The sequence below is a fragment of the Rhinolophus hipposideros genome, assembly GCF_964194185.1.
Source record: "Rhinolophus hipposideros genome assembly, chromosome: 9".
In the NCBI taxonomy this organism is placed as follows: Eukaryota; Metazoa; Chordata; class Mammalia; order Chiroptera; family Rhinolophidae; genus Rhinolophus; species Rhinolophus hipposideros.
In genome coordinates, this window is record NC_138055.1 from 3454091 (window position 1) to 3474600 (window position 20510).

The window sequence follows — 20510 nt, forward strand, 5'->3', positions numbered from 1 at the left end:
TGGATTTTATCCTACAGGTAGGTTATAGAAAGGGATCTGATGTTTGAATGTCTCCTCTGTACCAGACACCTTCCCTGTGTTATCTCATTTAATCCTCTTAGGAACCCTGCAAAATCAGCATCGGGTCCCCCTGCATATACCGTTCTTCCTCATTAGACCTCTCATCTCTAAGCCGTCAGTTTTTATCTAAAGGCTTTCGCCGCCCTCTGAGGTGTCCAACACATCCAGTCTCCTCCACCCTCCCCAATTTCAATTTGTTTACACAGCAATTTCCCTAACATGCTTGAAAAAAGCGATCACGTCACATTCAACTTTGTACCCTCAGCGCCTAGCGAAGACCCTGTTTCATAGTAGGTGCTCAATAAATGGTTGATTAGCGTCTATCACGGTACAATATGCGGCAGCACGACTCAACACTTCTCCCAGAAGTGTCGTGTCAGTTAACACACCTCCCAAAAAGCCCCAGGAGTAGTGCCCCCAGCTTTGGGCACTCTCTCTGCAGCTCAACACCTCCTGTTATGATTTGAGGTAGAAGCGCTCAGAATAAGGTGTCTAGTTTAGGGCCAAAAGGACCTCCAAGTCTCGCTGTCCCGTGCTTCTATGCTCCCTCTACCCTGTGTACATACTCCCACGATCTGACTTCCCAGTAGCGGCCTTTTCGTTTTCAACTGCATCACCTGGCACAAAACCTGGCACACGGGGAGGCCATAAACGTACGAAGTAACATCAGCTGACGTCTACTTAGTACTGTGTCAGGTATGTACCAAGGATTTCACGTGCATGATCTCATTTAATCCTTGTGCCAATCCCACCACGGAGGTACCCTTCAACATTATTCCCATTAGATAGATGAGAAAACTAAGGCCCAGAGACGATTAGAACAAAATCAAACAAACACTGACTGAGAGCATCACGTACTTTATATTTTCACAAGCTTTATTTCATTTGTCCCTCTGTACAATCCAGGAGTGAAGTTATGCAGCGTATTCCCACTTTTAGACAAGAAATCTAAGGCTTCCAGAAATCAGCGTGTCGCGCAGCGTGTGAGGCCAGGAGCCGCACCCCGGGCTGTGGGAGGCCCGGGCACCAGCCTCCCCGGCCTCCTCGGCCCGCAGGGTGGAGTCCGCGGCCTCTCGTCTCGGGCCGGGGCCCTTGCACACCTCGCACCGCGCCGCCCACGGGGGACAGCAAAGCCTGGGCCCACGGTCAGGCCGAGGGCCGCTCCCAGCCCCACGGCCCAGCGACCGGCGCTCACGCGAGCCGGAAAGCGTGCGCCCCCTGAAACGCCCGCCGTGCGCGTGGGGCCCGTCCGTGGGCTCCCGCGGGCCGAGCCCAGCCCCGCACTGACGGCGGCGCCACCCGCTCGTGCTCCGCTAACGGCACAGGCGCACGCCCTCGTCCGCCCGGCTGCACAGCGGTGCTGACGGGGGCACCTCGCGGGCCGAGCGCGGAGGCCTCCACCCGCAGCCTTCCCGGACACGGAGCGGCCCTACCCGCCGCGCCCGCCCCGCGCCGCTCCTGCCGCCGGGCCGCCCCGGACACTCGAGCCGCGCGGGCCGTTACCGATTCCGCTGCTCCTTGAAAAGCGCCGTCAGCGCGCGGAGAGCCTCCAGGTCCTGGATGGACGCGGGCATGAGGACGCCGGACAGCCGGACGGGCAGCGGCCTGGGCGCCGCCATCTTGCCGATGCGGAGCCGGGAGACGACGACCAGCAGCGGGAGGGAAGCAGGCGAGGGAGGGAGCCCCGCACCGCGCGGGCCACGCCGCTGCCTCTGCGCCCCGCAGCCCGCGGCCGAGTCGGGAGGGGGCGAGGCCACGCGTGCCGCCCCGGGCGGGGGGGAGGACGCGGCCACGAGAGGAGGGGGCGCAGGCGGAAACCCAGCCCGAGGGGACGGGGAGCGGGCGGAAGTGAGGCCCGAGGGGAGGGGGCGCGGGCGGAAGTCCCGCCCGAGGGGCCGGGGCCTGGGCGGAAGTGCAGCCTCAGGGGAGGGGGCGCGGGCGGAAGTGCCGCTCGAGAGGGCGCGGCGCGGGCGGAAGTGCAGCCTGAGCGGAGGGGCTGCCCGCGTGGTCGCGCGCGAGGGGCGGGGAGGGGTGGCAGCGGGGTGCTGGGTCTGCGAGGAGGAGCCCGGTGCCCGGGTCTCCCTGAAAGGCGAGGGGGCGCGGGTCAGGTTCACCTGAGCGCGAGATGCGAGCGGGGCCCCGACTGGGAGGGCAGGCGGAGCGGGAGCCGTGCAGGGGCTCCGGGGAAGGCCGGAGGCGTGGTCCTCACGTGGTGTGGGTGCCCGCACGCAGACACGCGGGACGCGGAGCAGGCTGTCTCCACCTCGCGCGTCTCACCCTGAAAGCTCAGCTCCCTGCACGTAGTGGCCGCGTACCGGGCACCCGACCGCGGGGGAGAACGCGTCGCTCCAGCTCACCCAGGGCTTGCAGACAGTCCGAAGGGACGGGGCTGAATTCCGCGGCCGTCGGGTGCAGACTGGTTTTTCTCCCAAGAGAAACGAGTATGTGTTTCAGGAATCGGACGGGGTTCTCTGGCAGGTGTTGGTAACGCACGTGTTTTCTTCCCGCGGCCCCGATCCCGTCGTGCGTGTTTTCCACCAGCGTTATTGCCAAGACCTGGGCGAGGTGAGACCCCCACCCCGCAAGAGCTGACTTGAGAAAGAGGCAGACGTAATGCAGTGCAGTCGATAACCGCTCCGACGGAGGCCTGCACCAGTGGCCGTGGGACCACTGATGCGCACATGCATAGCCTCTGCATTCGGACTTGAACAGTAGGAGGGATTATAATGGGGCACTTGGGATGCCCTTTGCTAAATACAATTTGAACACAATAATACACCCCAGCGTATGCAGGAGGAAGGAGTCATGCACAAGCGAGTTACGTGATAGTATATAATTCAACCTCCCCGGTGTAACTGAGCACTTACTATTCATTCCGCAAATATGTATGTGCCCACCGTGTGCCAGGCATTAGACCACCTCGCAGTGCTCCACGCAATTCACAATCTTGAACAATCCTTAGACTAGAGGGTGAAAATCTCCCAATTTTTCCTAGAGCAGCAGGGGATAGTGAAATGCACTGGCCTGCGTCAGGATCTTGCCCCTTGCTTTTCTATCCTCAATTGTAAAACAAGAGTAACTACTCTGATGCTTCCAGAAAGCATTCCCCATAAAATTCAAATTTATTGCCTGGAAATTGCAATAGGATCCTCAGTGATTACTTCGCTGCTGCTTTTGCCTATTCTGGGTCCTTTCAAAATTCAAGTCAACATTGCACGGTGCTCAAAACCGTCTAAAGGATTTCCATTTCACTCAGGACAAAGTTTTTCCAGTGGAAAAGTCCCTCAGTCGTCTGTTTCCCTCCTCTTGCCCTGAGTCTGATCACATTTCTTCCTCCTCTATTGTGCTTCAACCACACCAGCCTCCTGCCTCATGACTTTGCACAGCTGTTCATTTTTCATGGAACTCTTTCAACATTCCCAGCAAATACTTGGGTGGTTTGCTTCCTGGCTTCCTTCTACTCTCTGCTCAAATGATCTCTTAATAAGTGTCCCTTATCAATCTTTAAAACTAACACACCACCAACATTCCTCAGGAATTTCTCTCCACAGCACTTAACACTTTCTATGTCACAGTTTACTTACCTGTTTATTGTTACTTATTTATTTGGTTTACCACCAGAATGTACTCTAGCTCCTAGAAAAGGACCTACGGTGTGGTAATTGTCCAATAACTATTCATTAAATTAATTAACAAAGAATATTTTTCAAAGGTATTTTCAGAAAGGAGAAAGGAAACAACATGCCTCCAGAAGTACAACAATCGAAAAAGTACAGGAAAGAAGAAGGATGGAAAAGAGGAAGAAAAAAGAAGATTAAAAGGGAGAGAGATATTAACAGGACAAACTAGGATATTAAATTGGTCAAACAGTGGATGTTATTGACTGCCTGAAATCGACTAGAGGATTTCAACCTTGACTGAACTGACAGAACTAAGTTAATATTTCACTTGGGCTACAGGGCATTTTTAATGCTATATAATTGTTTGCCTTAGACAAACGTGCCACCATGTTGATGTACCTGAATTAAACTTCAGATGAAATTTGTGATATAAATTTGTGTCTTGAGCCCACTGCAGAAGAACTGGATCACCAATGGTTCAGTAATCAAGAAGTAAACATACATAAAAAGAAAGAAGGAAGGAAACAAAAAAGAAGAAGAAAGAGAGAAAGTAGGTAAGGTGCAGACAAAAAGATTTGGACCAAAGGGCATATAGTTTTGGCAGAGAAAAGAGAGGAATAAGTGGATGGTAAAGAGAATGGAAGATGAATGACAATTGGAAAAGTTCTTGCTTATGGTGCCCCTCTGTCTCAGACTTTCTCCTTACCATCTCTGCCTGTGATTCTCTCTCCAGAAAGCATATACCATCGCCACCTACTCCACCACAACATCAGGGGAAGCTCTCGTCAGACTAGACTAGGTGTGTTTATGTACCATCTACCTTCATCCAAGGGCCTTTGTCTTCTTCATTCCATCCAGGACCAAGTGCCTTGTGCTTAAAAGCAATGCTACAAATATTTGCTGAACAGAAAACTTACAGACTGAAGGAAAAAGAACAGGATAGTATAGTTTTTATATATAGGGCAGGGATCAGCAAACTACAGCCTGAGAGCTAAATCTTTCCCGCTATCTATTTTTATAAATTGTGTTGGAAACTGTCATGGTCATTCATTTCCATATTGTCTATGGCTTCTTTGATGCTAGTGGCAGGGTTGAGTAGTTTGACAGACTGTATGGCCTAAAAAGCCTAAAATATTAACTACTTGGTCCTTTATAAGGTTCGCCAATCTCTGGTAAAGAACGTGAGCTCTGGAGTCAGACACACCTGGATGGTGTGCCTCCTGCTCTCACCTCTTAGCAGCTGTCCTTGTACAAGTAACCATCTCTTTAAGAGATATTTTTTATTTGTAAAATAGAATAGTAATAATGCCTACTGAATTAATTGGTTGGTTGGGAGGATTCAGTGAGATCATCTATGTCAATCCACTGTCATATATTTAGCTGAGCTCAATAAATGTTAACATTGAACTACATATGATATGAAATTGAGTAAGTAAGAGGGATAAAGGGGGCAAGGAAGTAGAAAGCTGTTCGGTAGTTAAGCAAATCAAGAACACAAGGGAGTAGGTAGGTAGACTGCTGGTATTTGAGGCGATAATTCTGATGTTACTACTGATAGTTACCCGTAATTGTAGGGAATTAATGACTTTTATGCAATTTGTAAAGTTAGTAACTTAATTCCCTATGATTGCTACCAATCCATTTTTAATTTCACTTTCATATTTCAATTTAGCGAACATTTTTTGAGCATCTATCATTAACTGTATTAGAATCTAGTATTGCAAAGATGGATAATATAATGCCTCAGCCATCAATCAGCTCAAGGTACGTTAAGGGAATCCAAAAATGTAAACACATACTGATGATACCACGTAATAATATCAGAAAAAGGTATACAAAGAGCTAGGGAACTGGGAGATGAAGAAAGACTAGAGAAGACATTTGAACTGAATCTAAAATAATTAGATGAGTGCTAGACAGGCAGAAGGTGGAAGTACATTCCAGAAAAGGAAGCACCAAAAAATGGCCTAAGATCAATTGGTTTTATATATGAGTTCTACCAGATACAAGGAAAAGATAAAATCTCTGTCTTATACAAGAAGTTTCAGAAAATGGAAAAGGTTTCACTTTTAGTAATGACAGGCTAGGTTATTTAAAGTAATCCTCTGAGTGAGAAAAACTTTAAAAAATTACTGAATGAAATCTTTCAAAATTTCCTTGTCACCAAGTTAATCCAAACCAAAGTACTTGAATTAGGACTAAGACAAACCCAGAATGGTAGCACATCTAGAAACGTGGCAGAAGCAAATGAAAACCATCTTCGGAGGAAGGTGACCTCCTAGGCATCAGATTATTCCTATGATTTTCACATTTAGTGAATCGCACAAAAATGACTAGGTTTACAAGGAACCAAGACATTATGAGAGGAACCAGCAACATACAACAGAAACTGACCCACAAAGTCTTAAGATACTGGAATGATCACACATAAACAATGAGACAACAATGTCTATGTCCAAAGAAACAAAACACAGTCCTAAGTCCAAGTAAGGAACTGAAATATAAAAAGTGAAATATTTATAAAAGAAATAAATAGGAATTCTGGAACTGAAAAAGAGTCTAGAACAATAAGAACTCGATGGATTTAACAGCAGGTTAGAGAGACGTAAAGAGAGAATAAATGAACTGGAAGGTAGATCAGAAGAAATTATCCAGCATAAAGAAATAAAAATACAAACAAAGAAGAGCTAAGAGACACAGAGACTAGATTGAGAAAGTCTAACATATGTAACTGGAGTCTCAGAAGGAGAGGAGAGAGTGATAGGTTAGAAGCACTACTTAAGATAATAGCTGAGAATTTGCCAAAACTGAGGGAACATTGCAAACCACAAATTCAAAAAGCTCAATGAATACAAAGCAGAATAACACACACACACACACACACACACACACACACACACACACACACACACAGTGAATCTGCAGAAAAAGACAATGACAAAATCTGATACGAAGCCATAGGGAAAAAAGATGGTTTATTTTTAAAGGAGGGAGAATTTGACTACGCTGGGTTCTCTACAGAAACGCTAAAATTTTACACTAAATCAACACTAAAATAATGGAATGTTATCTTCAATGTGCTGAAAAAATATAAATAAATAGACCCATGCTTAAGGAAATACAAGTGTGTGAATAAGAAAGCAATCCAGGTGGAAGGGAGGAAAAAAAGAGAAATAAGAATAGTGAACATTCAGCTTCATCTAAATGAACATCCAAAGTATAGAGTAATAATAAAGGAACCATGTGTCATGGGGTTTAAAATAAATAATTGGAATATTTATAACATGGCTCTGCTCCAAACCATCATGACACCATCTGGGGACTTTTCACCCTCTGGTGCCCAAGGTTGTGCTCCCAGGTCTCTCAAAATGACATCTCTGCACAGGCAACAAAAGAAAAAGTAGACAAATTGGACTTCATGAAAATTTAAAGTTTTTGTTTGTACATCAAAAGACACTGTCAACAGAGTAAAAAGGCAGCCCACAGAATGGGAGACACTATTTGCAAATCATATATCTGATAAGGCATTAATATCCAGAAAAATAAAAGAACTAAATCTCAACAACAGAAAGTAAATAACCTGATTCAAAAATGGTCAAAAGACTTGAATAGACATTTCCCCAAAGAAGATATACAAATGACCAATAAGCGTATGAAAAGATGCTCAACATCATTAATCAGTAGGGAAATACAAATAAAATTACAACAAATAAAATTACCACCTCACACTCATTAGGATTGCTACTATAAAGAAGAAAATAGAAAATAATAAGTTTGAAGAGGAGGAGGTGGAGCTATGGAAACCCTTATGCACTGTTGGGAGGAAAGTAAAATGGTAGTCATTATGGAAAACAATATGGCAGTTCCTCAAAACGTTAAAAATGAAATTATCAAATGATGCAGCAATTCCAGTTCTGGGGTATATACCCCAAAGAATTGAAAACAGGGTCTCGAAGGGATATTTGCACACCCATGTTCATAGCAGCATTATTCACAATAGCTAAAATGTAGAAGCAATTCAAGTGTCCATTGATGGATGAATGGATAAACAAAATGTGATTTATACAAAGCATGGAATATTATTCAGCCTTAAAAAAGAAGGAAATTCTGACCTATAGTACAACATGGATGAACCTTGAGGACATTAAGCTAAGTGAAATAAGCCAGTCACAAAAACAAAAAAACTGTGATTTTACTTACACGAGGGCTTTACAGTAGTTACATTCATAAAGCTAGAAAGTAGAATGGTGGTTGCCAGGGGCTGAGGAGAAGGGACAGGGAGCTTTTAATGGGAATAGAGTTTCAGTTTTATAAGATGAAAAGAATTATGGAGATGAATGGTGGTGATGGTTGCACACTGTGAATGTATTTAATACCACGGAACTGTATACTTAAAGATGGTTAAGACAGCACATTTTATGTTATGTGTATTTTATCACAATTTTAAAAATTTGGGGACGTGGGGGAAAGGCCACTTCTGTGGGCACAGGCCCAGGCATATCTCTTGCCTAAGGACTTCCTCTGCTTTACACTTCCTAGCAACTAAAATCACAGAAAGTTGAAGGTCAGAAAAGAAAAAAGTCTATTGACAGAGAATAAGAGAAAGACTTTGAGAATAATCTTCAAAGGCCAGAACTGCTTGATATAAAATGAGCTTTGTCAAGTCAATCAGAACCAAACAATATTCAGATATTCTTAGCACTCCTCCTACCTTCTGTGCCTGAACTCGGGAGTCCCTCCACTGGCACTGACGTTGTCCAGTATTGAGCCCTTAATTATAAATATCTGGCAGAAAACTGTGGAAGAGAAGCTTACAAATGTAATTCTGAAAGGAGCCATCATTGGTTTAGACTTGTGCTATTCAAAGTGTTCTTTGTGGAGCAATTCTTAAGATTCTACCTCTGGGGAAGATGGATGAAGACCCTACCATATCACACACACACACACACACACACACACACACACACGCACACACACACACACACCCTGGGAACAATCATAACACCTGAACATAACAAACACACAACCACCTGAAGGTATTTCAGGAGGAAGACATAATAATGATAATAATCATAAATGCGTATTTGCCCAATGAGAAAGCTTCAAACACACGAAGCAAAAATTGACAGAATTAAAGGGAAACAGTTTCACAATCATAATTGGAAATGTTAACAGTCCAATCTTAGCAATAGTGAGAACAATTAGACAAAAACTAACAAAGACAGAGACTATCTGAACAATATTCTCAACCTCTTTTACTTAATTAATATTTATAAAAGGCAACACCCGACAATAATAAAGTGTACATTCTTTTCAAGTGACGTTGTAGACCATATTCTGGCCCATAAAATAAGTCTTAATATATTTATAAAGATTGAATCATGCAGAGTATGTCCTCTGACTACAGTGGAATTGTTAGAAATTAGTAATAATAAAATAACCTGGAAAACCCCTAAATATTTGAAAAACAAACTTCTAAATAATCATTGGATCAAAAAAGAAATTAGGAAATGTTTGAAACCGAGTGATAATGAAAATGTCATATCAAAATGTGTGATAAAGTTAAAGCAATGTTTAGAGGAAAATATACTTTTAGATGCCTCGATTGGAAAAGAATAAAGATCTCAAATGCACAACCTAAACTTTCACCTTAAGATACTAGAGAATGAAGAGAAAATTAAAGCCAAAATAAGCGTAAAGAAGGAAATAGTAAATATAAGAGAAAAAAAACACAATGAAATAATAGAGAAAAACAATGTATTATATTAATGAAAGCAAGAGCTAGTTCTTTGAAAAGAGTAATAAAATTGATAAATTTCTAGTTGGACTGATAATGAAAAGGGAAGACACAAATTTCCAATGTCAGGAATAAAAGAGGACACATTAGTACTGATTCTACAGACATTAAAATAATAATAAGGGCATATTATAAAGAACTTTATGGCAATAAACATGACAACCTACATGTAACAAATTCCTTGAAAGACACAAATCACCAAAACTCACCCAAGAAAAAAAAATACAAAATTTGAACAGCCTGATATCAGTTAAATAAATTGAATTTATAAATAAAACCTTCCCATAAAGCAAACTACAGAGTGGCAAATACGATCATACACTTAAGGAAGAAATAATATTGATCCTATGCAAACTCTTTCAGAAAACAGAGAGGTAACACTTCCCAACTTATTTTATGAGACCAGTATTACCCTGACTTCAAAACCAAGCAAAGACCCCTCAAGAAAAAAGAACTACAGACCAATATCCCTCATGACCATAGCCACAAAACTTCCTAACAAAATATTAGCAAATCTGATCATGTATAAAAATGATAACTCAGGACCAAATGGAACATATTCTGAAAATGTAAGATTCGTTTAACATCCAACACTCTTTATGATTCACCATATTCATAGAATAAAAGAGAAAAGCCACACAATCATTTCAATAGATGCAAGTAAAAACATTTGATTAAAAAATTCAACATGCTTTCTTTGTAAAAACTCCCAGAAACATAAAAATAGAAGGGAACTTATAAAACCTTATTAAGAGCATCTACAGAAAAAACTTACACCAAATGTCATACTCAATGGTTTTCTACATAAGACAGGAACAAGGTAAGGATGGCTCTCACTACATCTAACATTTTACTGGAAGTCCCAGGCAAGACTAGAAAAAGAAATGAAAGACATACAAATCAGGAAAGGTGCAAATGTCTTTTTTGCAGACTACTTAACCATGTATGTAGAAAGCCCTAATGTATCTATAAAAACAGTGCTAGAACTAATGAGGAATGTAGCAAGGTTGGAAGATACAGGTTAATATGTGAAAATCAATTGTATTTCTATACGCTATCAATGAACAATTATAAATTCAATTTAATAAACAACTTCACTTATGACAACATCAAAAATGCTTAGGAATAAATTTAATAAGTGATGTACAAGACTGTTAGAGTGAAAACTTTAAAACATTACAAAAGAAAATTGGAAAAGAACTAAATAAATGAAAAGATATACCATGTTAATAGACTGGAAGGGTTAATATTGTCATTCTATACCTCAAATCGAGTATAGATTCAATGCAGTTCCAATTAAAATTTTAACAGACTTTGTAAAAATATTATTGACAAGCTGATTTTAAGATTTATGTGAAAAGACAAAGGACCTAGAATATTCAAAACAACTTTGAAAAATGAAACAAATTTGTAGGACTTAAACTATTTGATTTCAAGACTTACTATCTAGTCATCAAGACAGTGTGGAATTGGCCCGTCGATCAATGGAATAGAAAAGAGAGTCCGTGGGCAACTGGTTTTTGATGAAAGCACCAAGGTAATTCAAAGGGGAAATCAATGAGATACCGCTCTGCACCCATTAGAAAAGCTAAAGATGAAAAGACAGATAACAATAGGGTCATAAGTGACATGGAGCAACTAGAACTCTCACACATCGCTGGTGGGAGTACAAGGTGACATAGCTACTTTGCAACAGTGTGGCCATGTCTTTAAAAATTAACCATACTCTTACAGCAGGCCCCAGCATTTCTATATCCACAGAGTACATGTATATGTCTTTTTACACAAAGACATGTGTGTATATGCGTATACATATACATACGTGTACACATGAATGTTCATCGTAACGTTTTCATAATAGCCCCAACCTGGAAGGAACCCAAATGGCCATCAACTGGTGAATGGATAAACAAATTGTGGTATATCCACACAATAGAATACTACTCAGCAATAAAAAGGAACAAAATATTAACATATGCAATAATTGGATAACCTAAAAACATCACGCTAAACGAAAGACATCAAACACAAAAAGCTATGTGCTATATAATTTCAGAATTACAGAAAAAGCAAAACTATACTGACAGGAGTTGCATAAGAAGAGGTGAGAGGATGGAGCGTGAGGGGGTGTGGGGAAATATTTTCAGATAAGAAAACTATTCTCTACCATGATGGTGGTGGTGGTTACCAACTGTGCAATTTCCAAAATTGTTCCAACGACATACTTTAAAAAGGTGAACTTGACTGTATATAAATAATAGCTAGTAAAAAAAATTCAACAAGAAAAGTATGGCTGGCCATAATGGATAACTAGTAGCAGACTGGTCCTCTTGCTGGAAACAACTAGAAAAGTGGACAAAACACAAAGGAAAAAACAAAAACAAAATCATTTTCAGATAGTGAATAGTAGGCGACATAGCACTGGGATCCCTGAGACAACACAAATACATGAGATGATCTTTTGATTGCCCAGCCTTTCTGCCAGGACTCACTTTCCACATCACAGCACAGAAAGCAGGGGCCCAGGATAGCAAGACGGCCTCACTGAATAAAGGAGACAGAGATCACAGATGGCAAATCAACGTGGCTGGAATTTGCGGAGGTGGGAGCTCTGCAGAGAGCAAACTCCAGAGATCAGATAGCAGTCTGTTTGGGTCTCGAACTAAATATTAAACGGTGCCTGCACAGGGCGAGAGTCCACGAAGCAAGACAGAGAACGAGCCCCAGAGCGCACACAGGGCTAGAAGCCTGAGTTTCAGCCAGTCAGATTGGAGCCACACATACAGCATGGACGAAACTCAAAAACATAAAGAAATCAGACCAAAAATCTACGGATTGCATGATTGCATTGTATGAAGTTTCTAGAAAAGGCAAAAACTATAGAGACAGAAAGCAGATCTGTATTTGCCTGGGGTTGGGGGTAGGAACAGGGATAGACTGCAAATGGACTTAAGGAAATTCGGGGGGATAAAGGAAGTGTTCTAAAACAGAAATAGTGATGATTACACAACTGAATAAATTTACAAAAACTCATCCAAGTGTTAAAGAAAGAAAGCTCCTGGCACGCTACTGGGCCCTGGTAGGTATGGAGCACGTGACCGTGACATCATGTGACCATGTGGCCAGCACAGCCCATGGTGAGCTGGACTCTTTCAGACCCTCCAAGGCTGCAATAGCAAGTCTCATAAGATGGAGGTAGAATATCTGGGATTAAGTACTACAAGGCACACGTAAGCAGCATAAACAAGAAGCCCCAAATCATGTCATCCACCGCTGTTGTACTGGCACGTGTCCAGAAGCCCTCACCACCTCGGGCCACATGGAAGGGAGTAGCTTATGATCAGATGGAGATGGGAAAGTAGCCAGCTTGGTTACAGATAGGATTGCTTAGTGTCATATTCGTTTCTAATGGCCACTGTAACAAATCATCACAAATTTGGTGGCTTGAAACAACACAAATTTAGTATCTTACAAATCATCACTAAACTTAGAGGCCTGAAGAGATTTAGAGTCTTACTGTTCAGAAGACTGCAGTGGATCTCCCTGGGCTAAAATCGAGGTGTTGGGAGGGACAGGCCTGCATTCCTTCTGTAGACTCAAGAGGAGAATCCGTTCCTCGACTTTTCCAGTTTTAGAGGCTACTCGCATTCCTTGGCTCGTGGCCTTTTTCTCCATCTTCAAAGCCAGCAACACAGGGCTGAAGGGTTGAGCCCTCATACTTCTGCCCCTCTAGTTCTCTGCTTCCATAACCACACCTTCTCTTCTGACTCGCATGCCTTCCTCTTTCACTTAGAGGAACCTTTGTGATTACATTGACAGATAATTCAGGTAATTCAGGACAAGCTCCCATCTGAAGATCAACTATTTTGCACCCTTAATTCCCTCTTGCCATGTAATTTAACATTGTCACAGGTTCCAAGAACTAGGTTGGGGACATCTTTTAGGGACCATTATTCTGCTTACCACCCTTGGAATGCGGGTTCAAGCCAAAGTGGAATGTGGCTATGGGGTAGCCCCATTGAGGAATGGCTAAAAAAGACAGCAGTGAGTGGAAATCTTAGAGCAGAGGACTGACGCATCCATTTCATGTGGAAAGAGAAATGGCCCAAGGTTAGAATACATAGACCCATGAGCTGTGGCAAATAGCTTGGCCGCTTGATCAGAGGCCTGAAAGAAGAAATATTGGAAGATTGGGAACAGAAGGATCTGGGGAAGGAGATGTGAATCAACCTAAGAGAATGGGCACAGAGAAAATACATCTTTGCATCACATGTTAATGCCACCAATACAAAAGGGGCCCTAAACAACCAAGTGGACAGAATCACTTTACCAACCTTTGCCATCCACCGCCCTGGTACTGACACAATGTTCTCATGAGTCGATTAGCTATTGTTTCAGGGACTGGGGCTATGTGTGGCCCCAACAGCATGGCAACCACACAGTAAAGCTGATTTACCATATGTTCAGTCTTCTCCCTCCCCCATCCCACTTCCGTCACTCCTGCAGGTGTCAATCCTGAGAATATGTTCCAATAAGCTCCCTGCCCCCAGATCTCTAGCCCCCTACTCCCCAGGGAACCCAACCTGGAACAAGCTACTCAACAACTGTTTGTTGGATGGAATTGAACGAACTCGACTCCATTGTGGTGAGTGTCATCTCTCTCTTACCATGGAGGAGTGCAATGGGGGCAGCCATCTACGGCTAACGATCCAAGTCTCAAAGGACCCATTTCTTTCCTGGATGATTGACTGACTGAGAAATATTCCCACTACCTTCCCACCTTCGGTTGCACTGAGCTTATCATCTAACAGGAGATACCTGCTCCCAGTGTGGGGGAGACTGTTTTGCTAATGATGTCATCCAGAACACGGTGAATGGAGGTGTCTCTTCTGGGACAAGTGGGGAGTGAGGATGGACGGGAGGCTATCCACGTTCCTTCCCTTCAGAGGTCTCGCCAACCACACTATCTAAGCGGTCTACTCTCTGTTCCAGTCACTGAACTCCGCTTCTTCCTTTGCTGGCACTTAGTCTCTTACTACCTAATGTAGCCCTTCATTTACTTATCGTCTGCCTGTCCTTCTGGAATGTCAGCTTCATGAGGGCAGGAACCTTGTCTAAATTGTTTACCAGTGTGTCCTCAGCCTCCAGCACATCACCTGATTCTCTGGACCACGCACACACATTGAAAGACACGCAGCCTCCTTTTACCACCACCCCCACCTCTTACCTACAGGCCGTGGACCCTCGGGCCAGTCACGGAGCCTCTGGGTCCCTACCTGTAAAATGAGAACAAAGGAGGGTTGTTGCAAGGATACGTGAGAGAACACAGTAACACGGCACTTAGAATGGTGCACACACATAGAGAAATACATTTGTGGGCAGGGGAGCACAGAGTCCCCGATGGCATGGCGGCCACGCTCCCTTAGTTCCTGCGTGAACCAGAAGGCAGAGCCATCTGCTGGGGGGAGCTGCTGAGGTTTGGAATAGACGCTGAGAAGAAGAGGAGGTGGGGCCGTGCGCAGGGAGCAGCTGACTCTAGGTACCATGGCTCTGTGGGCAGCAGACATCCTTGGCATGGGCTTTCCTCCCTCAGGGCACAGAAGCGGTGTAGGGCGGAGAAGACAGGTGCCTGTGCAAATCCTTGGCTCCAATTTGGCCGGAGGAGCAGGGCGGAAGGACAAAGGGGCATAGCCGTGGAGGATACTGGCAAGAGAATGGCTGCGTCCATGTCCTGTGTAGTCCGGAGGTCTGGCAATGGGGAGCCAGGGGTGCTGGTCCACGTGGGAAAGTCCGGGGACTGGAGATCAGGATGAGGTCAGCTGGGGGCGTGGTGGGGTGGAGGCGGGAGAGGACTGGCAGCTTCGGAAGCTGTGGTCAGGGAGTGCAGTTGGAACCATCCAAGTGATGACAAGGCCCAGGGTGTGGGCGGCCGGAGGGGAGTGGAGGTGAAAGTGACCGGCTGAGGGGGAGGCGTGGGAAGCACGGACGGACCTGGCAGCCCCTTCCCCCCAACCCCCATCTCCTTTGCTCACTTATTTCCCCTCGGCTCTGGGACCTCTGTGCCCAGTTTCTGGGGTTCTGTCTGTCCTCCAGATGACTCACAGATGAGCTCTTCTGGCCCCCCACCTCTTACCCTCAGTTCCTCTTTTCTGTTTTGCCTTCTACCTAACATGTGAACAAGGTTTCACCACCACTGGCGACTCAACCTACCTCAAACGGAACTCATTTTGTTTATACCAAATCCTCCCCTTTCTTAACCACCCTATCATTGTCTTCCCAATCCCCCAATTTTTATGTCATTCGTTTCCTCTCCTTTCTTGCTGGTTTTGCTCCCATCGTCTGGTCTGTTATGAATCCTCATGAATTATTTTGTCCAGAACAGCTGTGAGCCAAGCCCCTTCTTTCAATTGTCAGAGCTAAACTCTTGCTCATGAACTGGCAGCAAGAGAAATGGGCTGAACCCGCAGCGAGACGAAGTCCTTAGATGGGGGAGAAGTAGCACAATGTGGTAGTCGGACAGATGTGGGTTCCAGGCCTGGCGCTCCTCTCAGCCTCAGTAAATCGAAGAAAACAATACCTAACGGGGGATATTGTAAACATGAGCTGAAAGTACTAGCTATTAGCACGCCTGGCACATAGTAAGTACCTGATGGGTGCTAGTTCCCTTCCAGTAGAACGACGCTGGCTGTAGATTTACCCACACTGCTCTGGATGGTGGCCCAGGCTCTGGGCCACTGCTGAGCCCTGCTCCACCCCTGACTTGTCACCCAACTGGCCCTGAGACTTCATCTGCCTTGCCCACAGAACGAAGCTGCAAAGAGAATCAAAGATGGTTACGCACGGGAAGATACTTTGCAAATGGTGATGTTGTAGTCTCAAGTAAGTTAACAAATTATTGTCCCAGGCTTCTCAATATATACATACTGCCAACATGTACCCCTTCAGTCCGGGTCCAAGGAGAACACTCTCCCTTAAAGGCTGTTTTGTGCATATCATTCAGAGCCATCACAGTACCACTACAGACCGTGGTAGAGAGACCATCTGTAGTCAAGCTGCCTGTGCCCAAAGGCCTGCTGTTAGCATTGCCAGCCGTGTGGCCTGGGCACGTGATGTAACCATCTCATTGGGTAACTGAACATTCAATGACAGGGCGTGGGACACTCTTTGAACAGTGTCTGGCACATAGTAAGTGCTCAATAAATGTTAGCTGCTATTGTTATTAACAACAGATCATTCTTGAGTTCACCCCACTACCTAAAAAATGTCCACGTGTTCCCCCAAATGCATAAAGATCTCTGTCATCTGCTCTGTTAGGAAGGTCACACAACTTGATGTCTCAGCTGAACACCTCCCAAGGCCCGACACTCATCCACAGAGTGACCCTCCCCCATCCTCGGTGCTTCCCAACTTTGTTTTTTGTTATTTTTGTGCCACATACAAACCCCACCACCACAGGCAGTACCGCCCAGAAGAAAATGTTAAGTAATTGATGGTTTGGCGATTTTTTAACCTAGGTTCTGGGAGAAGAGACCTTTGTACGCCACCTGGGACCGGAAGTGAGAGCGGGGTGGGAAGCAGATTCAAGCGGCTCTTTCAATTTACAGGAAGGAATTCCTGGCGACCCCTCCTTGTTCCATCCAGGCGGCACTGGTTTCTGCCTCCAAGACAGAGCACACACCTTTCCCGCACCTGGGGTGCTCTCCATGCCCCACCGCCTGCCAGGGCCTCCGGTACCCTGCAGGTCCATCTGCCACCCCCCAAAGCTTTCCTAGCCAGCTCCTCCCCAAATTCATCCTGTCTGTGGACACACACCTCCCTGGGTTCTTCACTTTTAGGACTAGAATTGCTACTGGTTTTTAATGTGTTTCCTCGTCTCGGTGATCTGTGTTTAAAATGTTTCTTTTTCCCCCCCTTCAGGGACATCAGTCCCAGACACTCCACATTCTACCACATGCTTTGCCAGCTATGTGGTGTGGGGACTAGAAAGGTGGGAGACGTTCAGAGCTCCCAATCTAGGTGAAGGTGGGACAGGCCGCAGAGCAAGGCGTGACCCGGCAGACCACGAGAAACCCTAGGCCAACAAGCGGCAAGCCTGGGGCCGTGGGGCCAGCCGCACTCCTGCCCAGGGCACACTCGGGGCGGCCCCCCCTGCTCCCCGCGCCCCCGCAGGACTGCGTTTCCGCGGGGTTCTGGTGAGTTCTGGGGGTTCTGGTGAGTTCTGGGGGTTCTGGGGGTTCCGCTCCCACCCCCAGCAGCGCACCGCTGCGCCCTGACCTCTCCGGAGGGACACTGCCAAGGAAAGGTCCACAAAAGGGGGAGGACGTTTGTCGCGGAGAAAAGAGGGAAGGCCATTGAGCGGGAAAGCAAAGATAGCTGTCGTGGACGGTTTGGGAATGTTTGCGCCGGAGGCAGAGAGGAGGGTTTGAAAATGTAGTCTGCAAATAGCCGCCCCCCGTCCGAGGCGCCCCCAAGCGCTGATTCGAGACCACAGAGCGACACCTCGTGGACACCTGGGGAGATGCTTCCCGCCGCGGACACGCGAGCGCAGGTGGGTTCGTGGAGCCCAGGGCGCTCAGGGCAGGGAGAACCTGGGCCAGGTGCGCGCCCCGGAGCCCGCCTCCCTCGCGCTGGGAGGATCCCGGATTTCAGGCCTGGCGCAGACTTCAGAAGCTGCCGGGGAGCCCGAGCGCTCCTCCGCGGCCCCAACGTCCCGGGATTCCCAGACCCACCACCACAGCCCGGGCCTCTGCGGCTCTGCCCACCCTTTCTCTGCAACCGGAGCGAGCTCGCAGGAAGGGCAGGCCTTCATCCTCAGGGCACGAGGCCCGCCTTTAAAGCTTTTAGGGTACACCCGACACAGGAGGACATCCCATCCTGGCAGCCAAGCACCTACCACCAGGCCAGTGCTTTGCGGGTGGGAAGTGCCCCAGAAAGAGCTGGCAGAGGAACGAGCCCTGGGTCTTTGGCCAGGATTCCTGCCTAGTCTAAACATAAGCGCCGTGGGGACTGGGAGCCGAGCAGTTCTTCTAGAAACTTCTCCCGATTCCTTAGTCAACACTGGCCTCTCTACAACTTTACCCCATTTGTCCTTGCTCAGCCTGCCAAAGCGATTCAGAATAACTTTCGTTTTAATGCAATGCCTGCAAAAAAGCTTTTACGTTCCCTGTAAATACTGTCATTTTGGCTAAACGTGCTCAACATCCCTCATTGTTTAGACCCCCGGTTATCAACCAAGGACGATTTTGCCCCTCGGGGTCCTTTGACAGTGCCTGGAGACAAGTTGGTTGTCACACCCGGAGGAGAGGGGCTACTACTGACATCTAGTGGGCAGAGGCCAAGATGCGCCGCGCGGCCGTGCTCCGCAGGGCCCCCCCAGGCGACACCCCCACCCCCCAGACACACACACAGAAGAACCCAGCCCCAAATGAGTGAGTGCTGGGGTCGTGGCCCCCAGCTCGAGCTCCGAGACATCTCAACATCCCCGCCCCTCCCGTGGATACTCCCGTGGATACTCTTCGTCCGTCACTGACGTTTCTACCGCGCTGTGTTCCAGGAGTCCAGCCCAGCTCTGACCAGCTGGGCATTTGGAGTCTACACAACGGATAGCTCTGCGTGGAGCCTTAAGATTCCATCCGCCCTCTTAGCTAATCCTTTGTGGTCAGTATGTCCTTAACGTTTCTGAACAAAGACTTGATAAACTCAAATGTGTGTACAAGTTCAAAAATATGTGTATCACCTAGAAAAACGACTTTATTTTCACACACACACAAAATGTTGGGTAAAAAAAATGAACATTCCTAATCAGGTGGATTCAATTTTAAATGGTTACTATGATTATCAGCACGTATTTGTAACCATTCCTCTTCACAAAGAAATGGCGAAGCGCTCCAGAGCGGGCAGAACAAAGAAAAAGATGCTTGTCAAGTAAAATATGAAAGGCGTGCTTGGGGCTCCCCTAATTACATCTTGGAAGGGAAGCTTTGTCCTATTGACATTCGGGATCGTTTTTCACAAGCTCAGGTTACCCCCTTGAAGATTTTTAGGAAGTTTCATGATATAGAGACATTGTTGAAAAGTTGGCTGCTTGACTTCTGCTGCTAAGCAATCAGTTCCAGAGATCAAATCCATTGCTACCCACTTAGACAGCTTAGAGTGGGGCTGGTTATCTCGGGCAAAATGAGTTTGCAACTTTAACTGCGACTTTTCAGAAGTCAGGTGGTTTACCCTGCTTTGGCGTGTGTGTTTTTTACCAAAGATCTCTGAGGAAGCCCGGCTGAAGGTGTGGATTGATCTCTGATATCTGACCTAGTCTATATTCACAAATGTCAGTATTTAACGAACAACAAATACTGTTTTTATTTTTATAAACTGGAAGCAGAGGAAATAAAACTCCTTTCACCAGACCCTTCGGTCTTTCCTTTAGAATAGAAAATCTTAAAAGTAAATTGCGGGTTGTTCTTGCCCTGTCCTGAATTTTAAGTGTTTGACTGCCTAAACTATCATTAAACTTAATGAAATTAAACTCACTTGGCTCTGTCAGATCTTGATTTATGCACACCTGTTTTTACACTCACGGAGACTCCGGGGGAGCGTATTTTTATATGGGCTCAAGACATTAAGTAGACCTCCTGTTTCTTCACTAGGCCTTCATTCCTGGGCCCAGGAGTGTCTAGCAAATAGGAATATATTATAAATCACATTTTTAGTGAGAATGACAAAGCTTAGTAACCCTTGCCTTAGGGAACCTGTCCAATTTGTCAGTTAAAATTCAGCCTTCTGATATAAAACGAGCCCATTCTTGTCGTGTGCGGGCTGATTCCCTGTGGAAAGAATGTTCGGGAGCTGTCAACAATGCAGAGAGCAGTAGTAACTGGTGGAATGTGGGCACCTCTGGGAAAGCTTTTGGTGTTTGCTCAGTTTACCACCCAGCCTCTCAATCACTCACCCATCAGGGGCCTTTCTCAGGCCCCGCGGCATGTGGACGAGCCTCTGAGATCAGGGCTCCCATCTAGGGGAGTTTTTGCTACAAAAAA

At 45.8% G+C, this 20510-nt stretch overlaps 1 protein-coding gene across 1 annotated transcript in view; it reads right to left on the reverse strand.

Annotated features, from left to right (window-relative positions):
* The window catches only part of ATXN10 (ataxin 10), a 147972-nt gene extending 146032 nt beyond the window's left edge, over positions 1-1940 (reverse strand). Inside the window, exon 1 of the mRNA XM_081059850.1 lies at positions 1564-1940. Within this exon, the coding sequence (XP_080915976.1) occupies positions 1564-1679 (116 nt within the window). The 5' untranslated portion in view covers positions 1680-1940. The remainder of the gene's footprint in view (positions 1-1563) is intronic.
* Positions 1941-20510: the final 18570 nt, after the last annotated feature.